Source organism: Calliopsis andreniformis, chromosome 5 (genome assembly GCF_051401765.1).
Source record: "Calliopsis andreniformis isolate RMS-2024a chromosome 5, iyCalAndr_principal, whole genome shotgun sequence".
NCBI lineage: Eukaryota > Metazoa > Arthropoda > Insecta > Hymenoptera > Andrenidae > Calliopsis > Calliopsis andreniformis.
The window spans coordinates 10,344,847-10,354,191 of NC_135066.1; the positions used below are offsets into that span (position 1 = coordinate 10,344,847).

The following is a 9,345-nucleotide window of genomic DNA, read 5'->3' on the forward strand; positions in this document are numbered from 1 at the left end:
TAAAGTAATCCGTGTCTGTCGATGTTTCAAGGAAAATCACTTATTCTGTGTAAAACGACTGATAAATAGTGAAGTTACTATAATGAATCTTGGTCTTTTTAGAATAATGTCCACGGTGAAATGATTACAAATGAGCTTTCTACGTAAAGGATAAAAGTCTGAAAAGTAGGGCTATTAATCTTGAACGCACTCACAGAAATTATCGACGAAATTGTTTTATTTGGTGATCCAGCAAAACCGCTAGGAACAATTTCCCCGAAACGATTTCGCAAACTTGGACTCGTATCGTTGTCGCCTTCTCGTTTCGCGACTGATCCGTATCTGCAGTCAGAAAGTTGGTCGTTTCGAAATAAGCCATAATCGTAACTTCGCTGTTGGTGCTTGCAGTGCAGAGGCAACTACGGAACTCAGAAATTTCACGGTAATTAGTCCGAGATACGACGGAGTCAAAAGGGGAGCAGCCGTGCAACAAATGAATTGAAAATGCCATAGTCTATTTCGATTAGGGCAACAGAGTCCTAATTGTTTATGAGCTCGGCAACTGCACGAACGGCCATTTCCTTCTAGCTATTCATCATTAGACACAAACTAAAATTAACCATGAATTAGAATGCAAATGTTGGATACCTCGTCAGCTCTGTTTCGCGGAATCGCTGCGTATGGTATTTGGTCTCGTTAAACAATACGGGGTAACAAATTTTAAACTCTTAATGAATTGTTGAATATTAAATATCAGAGGTACAGTTCGCGTATTCGTTGATATAGTTTTGTCTGCTGATACTTTGAGGAATGCAGCTGGAATGGAATTCCGATTACCGTAAAGGTTTCGAGTTAATCAAAGCAAAATATTTCCCTTGGCGATTGTGCTCTCTATATGTATAGTTGCTTTCTACAATTAAGTGGAAATGAAGTAAATATATTGAATAAAATTGTCGGAAATTGAATTTTATGATATTGTGTCTTGCAATTTAATATTTGTTGAGATTTAAATTAGTGACTAAAAGCTTGCAAGTGCGTCTGTTGCCACTTATATAGAAAAGCAGAATTTTTGGATATTTGTGAACTGGTTTTAAAAATATTATGTGCTTTAAGAATAATATTTTGCTAATGATATAATTTATGATTTGTACTTCCAGTTTTTTCTAGCTCTATAAGTAGCCGATCGGAAAACCGATTAGGTTCGAACACAAGATACTTCTTGACCGATGGTACATCTAAAAAGAACTCTTTCTACTGAGGTAACTCAGCAATAATTTCAGGGAAAAATGAATTTAAGGTATATTTAGTACAGAAAGTTTATCAATTAACCAATAGTCGACTATAATGGGTAGAAAAATACCTTCATGTAACGATAATACTTTCATATTCTATATTTCATATAATTTCGTAATTAACAGAGATAACTAAACTTGTAACAACAAGCACATAAAATACTGATCTGTCTTCACCAGAGTATCGTTCGCAACGAAAACACAGAGTGCAGTAGCGCACGGCTAACTACTCTGCCACCCCCACGTCGATAACCATTTCCAACCTGTAACAAATTTTTCTAATACAGTATCATAATTCCTCATATAAATTCACACTAATCACATATTACGTAAACCCATGAAAATATAAATTAAAAACCGTCTCACCTATTATTCACACGTGATACTATCCACCTGCAGAACCACCCACATAACATCAAAAATACCTACCACAGCAATCAACACTCCAGAAACACTTGTCAAAAGTTGCACAAGAATATCACCACTTAAATCTCGCTACAATCCCTCCTTGCTCTTAACTCGACCAAAATCCTCCGATAAAGCAGACTGCGGAGCAGCACTTGAACCATCAGTACTGCACATCTGTGCAGTGCATCACCCATGAACAACCCCGTCCAGTCATCCCCCTCAATTCTGTTCCTCGAATCCGACTCCGACTCGGCCTGGCCCAAGTTCAAACGTCACTTTCCGCATCGGGATCGGAACAGTTGGACGCTAGAAGCGAGAAGACATATGGGAGAAGAAATCTCAGCGGAGAGAGGTGTTACCATATCCAAAGGGTTGTTAACTGATTCAACGAGGATGGAGCAGGGTGTGTGCCGACGGAACGGACGGCAAGAAAGGAAATGCTGTTATTGGCCAGCGTCTGCGTACTCATATTGATCTGCGGCGGTGGCTGTGGAGTACGGGTGTCTACGGGTGGGACACCTGAAACCTGCCCAAAATGCACTCCTGTTCGCGACTCTCGCGTTTTCTCCTTATCTCCGCGATTTTTTGCGTTGGTAAGGAACTGTTGCACCAGTCACGCGATCGTTGCGTTAATTATCTTGTGGTTGGTGAATTCTGTGACGGAATAATCATCGTCGTTTCCTAGGTCTCTGCTCTGAAGATGAGGAGAGATTGGTGCGGGATCTGTTTAGAGGATACAACAAACTCATTAGGCCTGTGCAAAACATGACGGAGAAGGTGCACGTGAACTTTGGCCTGGCGTTTGTGCAGCTGATCAACGTGGTAAGATTCTTTTGACGTATCGCTAGAGTTTTGTGGAAATTGCTTTGTTCTGCTGAGAGTTGGGTCCAAGTTTCAGTGTGTTCATTTAAATTGCTAAACACGTAGATGCTTCACATTAATTGTGGGTATAAATATAGGTAAGTTCAGTGTCGAGATAGTATCCTAGGACTTTCTTGCTAGTTATTTCATCATCTTTGTCTTTCTTATATTACGAACCGCTTTGTTTAGAGACTTTACGGTATTTTAATGTCTGACTTTTTTTATAATTTAAACAGCGATACTGTGTGCTCCTTCATTCTGAATATTTTACTTTGTGAATATTATTTACTTCTGTATTTGTATTAATGATACAGTAATTAATTGACAGGAATCTGATGTAGACAACGGGTAATTGAAACTATTTTTCAGAATGAGAAAAACCAAATTATGAAATCGAATGTGTGGTTGAGATTCATTTGGACGGATTATCAGTTGCAATGGGACGAGGCAGACTATGGTGGAATTGGAGTACTCAGGTTACCGCCTGATAAAGTTTGGAAACCTGACATTGTATTATTTAACAAGTACGTGATAAACTAGTTATAATATTTTAATATTAAAGTTCATTATTTGTTTTCTACAATCTTCTAATTACTTTTCATCTCATATCATACTTCACTCATTTTCAGTGCCGATGGTAACTATGAGGTCCGTTACAAGAGCAACGTTCTCATCTATCCAAACGGAGATGTCCTCTGGGTACCACCAGCGATTTACCAGAGTTCCTGCACAATAGACGTCACATACTTCCCTTTCGATCAGCAGACCTGCATCATGAAGTTTGGATCGTGGACTTTCAACGGTGACCAAGTCTCTCTGGCCCTCTACAACAACAAGAATTTCGTAGATTTGTCTGACTACTGGAAAAGTGGCACATGGGACATCATCAACGTCCCAGCCTATCTGAACACCTACCAGGGCGATTTTCCCACAGAGACAGACATTACCTTCTACATCATAATCAGACGCAAGACCCTGTTCTATACAGTGAATTTGATTCTTCCTACAGTTTTGATCTCCTTCCTCTGCGTATTGGTCTTCTATCTTCCAGCAGAAGCTGGCGAGAAGGTGACCCTTGGTATCAGCATTCTGCTTTCATTGGTCGTGTTTCTGTTGCTGGTCAGCAAGATTCTACCCCCGACGTCCCTGGTACTGCCGTTGATCGCCAAGTACCTTTTATTCACTTTCATTATGAACACCGTCAGTATCCTGGTGACTGTGATCATCATCAATTGGAACTTCCGCGGGCCCAGGACACACAGGATGCCGCAGCTGATTAGGAAAATTTTCCTCAAATATTTGCCCACCATTTTGCTGATGAGGAGACCCAAGAAGACTCGTCTTAGGTGGATGATGGAGACACCGAACGTGACGTTGCCAACTTCTACGTATTCAGGAAGCCCGACGGAGCTGCCGAAGCACCTGCCAACCTCATTGGCGAAATCGAAGATGGAGGTGATGGAGCTGTCCGATCTTCACCATCCAAATTGTAAAATCAATAGGAAGGACCATCACACCACCAGTGGCTCTAGTGCAGCTGGCGGAGAAGGTTTGACGGACAGGAGGGGGTCTGAAAGCTCGGACTCGGTGCTGCTCAGCCCGGAAGCTAGCAAGGCTACTGAAGCTGTTGAGTTCATTGCTGAACATTTGAGAAATGAAGACCTGTATATACAGGTAAGGGAGTTTTCATTTGCATTAGATTAATACTTGTGTTTTGGTGCTTGAATCAATGTTAAAACTGTGAAACGCTGAATGGGAAACTGTTTTGTTGGTAACTGTGCTAACATATGAATCTGTGCTTCTTAAATAAAAAGAGCAAAGTATTTCGTGTTACCATATTAAAACTCAATGCGACATAACATTGGTTCTTTCAAATATTTGTCCAACTTTGAAATCTATTTTTATCGTCTAATGATACTACTGTTTTTTAATTCTTCATCTTTCGACGGGACACAAGTTCCAAAAAGTACAAATGCCAAACAAATATGAGCTGTTAATAAGTTGACAAAATAATTAATTCTATTAAAATTCAATAGATGAAGAATTAAGATATCTTTCGCAATATTTCTTCTATTTTTATCTGACTAAATGAAAAGTTCATGTTTAATGAAAAAGGTATTCAGGTCAATTTACATTGCAAAAATACATGAAAATATTTTGAGCAGTAGTCAATGTTTGATTAATTCTTGCAGACGAGGGAAGATTGGAAGTATGTGGCAATGGTGATCGATCGACTGCAGTTGTACATCTTTTTCATCGTGACGACCGCGGGTACCATCGGGATCCTGATGGACGCGCCTCACATTTTTGAGTACGTGGACCAGGATCATATCATAGAAATCTATCGTGGGAAATAATTTCACGGGAATTTAGCGAATTCAAAGTCGCATGCCATCCTTGCAGTGATTTTTGTTAAGTAATATCATCTTACTTCACAATACTTCAGAATACTTTCGATTTTGCGAAAGTGTGTTCCAAGGTGTCTGGAGCACATAATACCTAGTGTCAAATTGTCCAGTACAATTATGTAAATTCGATCCTGCGTTGAATATCATAATGAACGAAGTAGAAAATTTAGAAAAATTGCGAAACGTTGCTTCAATGTTTTTTATCTGGCTAGGTCTTCCTTTATTGAATGAAGCTATATGAATTTTGTTCTCAAAAAATTTCTTTTATGATCGCATGTTAATATCATGAAAAGCGTAATATAAAGCGGTCAGTACCCTCGTCAGTGTTTTATAAAAAAAAAATAATCGTTTCTTCGTTTTATACTTGTGAAGGACTATCAACGTTGAAGAATTGCATTTGCGAATTCGTCAAGGTATAAAGCTCAAACGGCGCTTGCTGCATACGAACGTACCATTAAATCTATTTAAATTAATCGTTAGAATATCGCCAGTACTTATATCGAGTCAGTAATCTATCTCATTCTTTGTTATTTGGTATTATAGGTCCTCAAGTTGAAATTTTATAAATGTAATCATTGCGATCTTTAATTGTTTCTTCCACTAAATGAAGAGCGATTTATTTGAAAGCGACACAGGTTTCGTTAAAAACGTCCTTTAGAGTTAATTGCGGCTGTCTCCACGATTAATTGTCTTCCTCGGAGAATCTTCGTCACGAGCATGCTGAGGTGACTGTGACATCAATTAGGAATTCATTATTAATCGCGAATTATAGAGGAATACGTATTCAGTTCATCGGGAGAAGGGATGAACGTAGCGAGTAGATACTAAATAATTTTGATATTAATCACGCGAATTATCGTTGCCATTATTATACTCTAAATATCGGGACTTGTCTTTGAAAAACCCATTGCGATGCATTATTGAAGGGTAGTGACAATTTGTTTTACCAGCTGGCAGATATCTCGATCTATCTTTTTAATATTGCTTTACAATTTTATTCTGAAGCAATTTGGAACATGTTGAAAGTTTAGAAAATTACTTTCTTTTTAAAACCATATTTTCTAAAAGCACTCTAAAATATTATGAATCATTCTTCCAAGATTAACTATAATAAGAGCTATTTTTAAAGAATTTTAATATTGAAGATTTGTGATATTTGTATTTTACTTAAGGGCATGAAATTTAAGTTTTTTCCACACTTTTTCTCAACTTGTCTAATGTTATTTTTTTTTTACAATACTTTTAAAATACACATTTTACATAAAGTATGTACATACCTATATATATAGAAAATAGTCCAAGAAATAGAGTGTTTTTTTCTATTTATCTCATATATATCTGTAATACTTCTAATCTTCAGTTTACATTTACATTATATAAAAAATGCCAATACTTCCTTCATCTGCCAATTGAAACTTTTAAACTGCATTCTTGAACATTCCTTTGTGGCACCTCAGAAGTTTATTTATCATAATTTAATTGGAATTTTCCCGAAAGTTCGTCTTCAATTTTAAGAATAACTTTCATGAACTTTCCATATTCTTCCAAACTGTTTTAACAAGAAAATTCGAACGAACATTTTGACATCACAATTGCTAAGGACACTACAGAAGCGCACATTAGAAGTACAATGTCACGACCCTGCGTTCTTAATCGTTATGGAAAGCAAAAAGAAGATTTTAAAAAAGAGCGAAGAGGTATATTGTAAGCATACGAAAATATCATAGTCGGACTACATGTATATTGCGCGAAAGATTGTTAAGCGGTCATGTTTTCTCTAATAGAAAGTTTGTTCCACTTGCAAAGAGTGTTTATGGTTACTGGTTAAAGAATCGTTGATTTTCTCATACTGTATTGCCTACAGTTGTGCCTCGCGAATCAACCCATTGTTACAAGTAATGTTACTGTCTACATACATATACATGTGAAGGAAGCTTTCATTTTATTTCGCGGATCTCCATCAAAGCGAAGCGAAACGCCACAATTTTAAATAACAATCGACATCGATTTCGTTCCGAGTCGAAATTTTCATTTACCTTGTCGACGAATTCATAAGGATCACTCCGACAGAAATAATTGCACGTCGTTTTGATAATTTTATACTTGAATATAAAATCGTGAATCGACCTTTTTCAGAGCGGTTGAACTTACGGCTTGAACTTTACGAATATTTAATCGTATGAGGGTCATTTCACGTCGAATCGAGCACAGAGAATTAATATACTGTTCTATAAATTTGTTTAATTACAAATTTTTCATATTTGCAATTTATATCTATTTCTTTGAAAATAGATCGTGAACTATTTCTCTTATTCGACACATTCTTTTCGTATTTTAATTATTCATTATTTGAAATTATGATTTAGATCCACACTTCTTAAAGTATTCTATTTAACGTGAAACGACCCATGTGTTTTATTCATATGAGGGTTATAAAATGGGATTCGAGAAATAGAGTTCAGGTCAGAAGTGAGAATATAACCCTTGTGCATTGTTCAAACAAATAACACGTGTAAGTACAATTTAATTCGTTTCCATCGCTTAAATAGCGTAAGATGCATTCTCCTATACATATATTTATTCTTAGAATACTATTACTAAAACTATGCGAATTTTCTGTACATTTACATCTTATCAAAATAAAATTAGAGATTAATGTTAGACCTCGGGTGATGCTGATTCGAGCAATGCACAATGGTTAAAGAAAGTAATGTTTTTAACAAAATTCGTCGTCGAAAGTTTGCGATTCGTTGTCATCGACGCTTGCATAGGATTTCAAGGTCTATGGAAGTAATCGCAGTTTAAAGTGACGAATTAATTCCTTGATAGAGAGTGACACGTGTCTTCCTTGAACGAGATACAATAACTAGAGTTTAGTCCCCTGAGAATAAAGTGGTTAATGCTTAATGTGGATAATGCTTATTGATTTCTATACATTTTACTTCGATATATTTTATAGCGCTGTTCACTCGAGAGTGCGACGGATGACTGTGTATGAGAATCATAATGAAATAATTTAAATATTTCGCTAATTACGATTGAGGATGTCAGTCTGTTTCGAATGCTCAATTAATATTGAGCAGAATTGCTCAAGCGAGGTAGCTAACATTTTAACATTTAATATCTTCGATTGCACACTGGTTCCTTTACTTCGAATATTTTAGTAGTTGTTAAACGTTTCTTATTGACTTTGCATAGTGACATTTTTTAAAAATCTAGTTTTATTACCGCCAAAGCTTCAAATCAAAATGTATGGAATAAGCACATGTTTTGTGATTTTAAAGAATACGCGACTTTGCAACTGACATCTTCAATTAACCCTAGAATACTAATGTATGTAATTTTTATGTTTCTTACACTTTTTCTGTAGATTACGATGTTGAAATCGGCAATAATTATTTAAAGTTAAAAATGTAATAACTATTATGGATACATATACTTATAATTATTATAAATAATAATAATAAATACGACCATAAAAAGCATTAGAATTCTGGGGTAATTTTCTATTTGAATGAATTATGACAAATAAAATGCATGAGATTTCCTTTTTCATTCATCTAAAGAAATTTTCCTTCAATGAATCTAAATGAAGCAAAACGAAGAATTTGTTTAAAAACGTATATCATCGGAAGGATCACTGTTAAAAAGTTTTCTAATTGATTCTCAGGCATAGTAACCAAAAATTTATCCCTTTCAGCTGTAATTATGTAAAATTGGCGTTCAGAGGAGTGTTTATAGTGAATTTAATGTCATTGAATTATAAATTTGAATGTTTAAGTTGACTCTTTCTGTCATACTTGAATATCTATGACAAATAATGTTGAAAATAAAAGCAAAAGCTTATATAAAGTGCTGTTTCCTATTGAAAGATCTCATAATCAATTTAAAGAACATTCAAATGTCTTGTTTTCATGTCGGCAATAAACTATGCCAAATCATACAGTTGGCTCAAAAATTGTATTACTATTATTAGAAATATCCTCATCGGTTTGTTATGTATTCCAAACTAAAAAGCAAAGTAACTGTGTCTGCTTATTCTCCAAAAATTAGACATTTGAGAATATTAAATATTTTCCCAATGTTTGACGTTGAATTGTGAACCTTCGGGAAAAGTCACAATTATGTAATGTGCATATGTAAAAATTACAACAGTTCGTAACGTTATCTATCGATTATTATTGAAAGTAGTATTAATTTTAGTTTAGATTAAAGTGCTTCCTAGAGAAGGTTAGTTAACGTTCTCTATATCTGCCCAAATCTTTCCAAATGCATGTCAGAATTGCTAAAGAGGAGAAACGACTATCCTCTCAAAATCCATCACGCAAATAGACGTGTCGCTGTTTAGCTAATCTCTTGTCTACTAGAGAAAAGGATGATCGCGTCAGCGAATGTAC

The 9,345-nt window shown here is 35.8% G+C and overlaps 1 protein-coding gene across 1 annotated transcript; it reads left to right on the forward strand.

Moving 5' to 3' along the window:
• The first annotated feature begins 1,967 nt into the window (after positions 1 to 1,967).
• Positions 1,968 to 6,136, forward strand: Nachrbeta1 (nicotinic acetylcholine receptor beta1). Its single transcript, XM_076378201.1, has 5 exons — positions 1,968 to 2,272; positions 2,365 to 2,501; positions 2,910 to 3,064; positions 3,170 to 4,214; positions 4,733 to 6,136. Exons 1-5 carry the CDS (start codon positions 2,215 to 2,217, stop codon positions 4,895 to 4,897), a joined length of 1,560 nt encoding a protein of 519 aa, XP_076234316.1. The 5' UTR covers positions 1,968 to 2,214; the 3' UTR covers positions 4,898 to 6,136.
• Positions 6,137 to 9,345: the final 3,209 nt, after the last annotated feature.

Bases quoted from the DNA above. Each gene is read 5' to 3' on its own strand.
- Nachrbeta1 (XM_076378201.1), top strand. From the start codon at position 2,215: ATGCACTCCTGTTCGCGACTCTCGCGTTTTCTCCTTATCTCCGCGATT. The intron at 2,502-2,909 runs GTAAGATTCTTT...ACTATTTTTCAG, and splicing joins TTGTGCAGCTGATCAACGTG to AATGAGAAAAACCAAATTAT. The intron at 3,065-3,169 runs GTACGTGATAAA...ACTCATTTTCAG, and splicing joins GACATTGTATTATTTAACAA to TGCCGATGGTAACTATGAGG.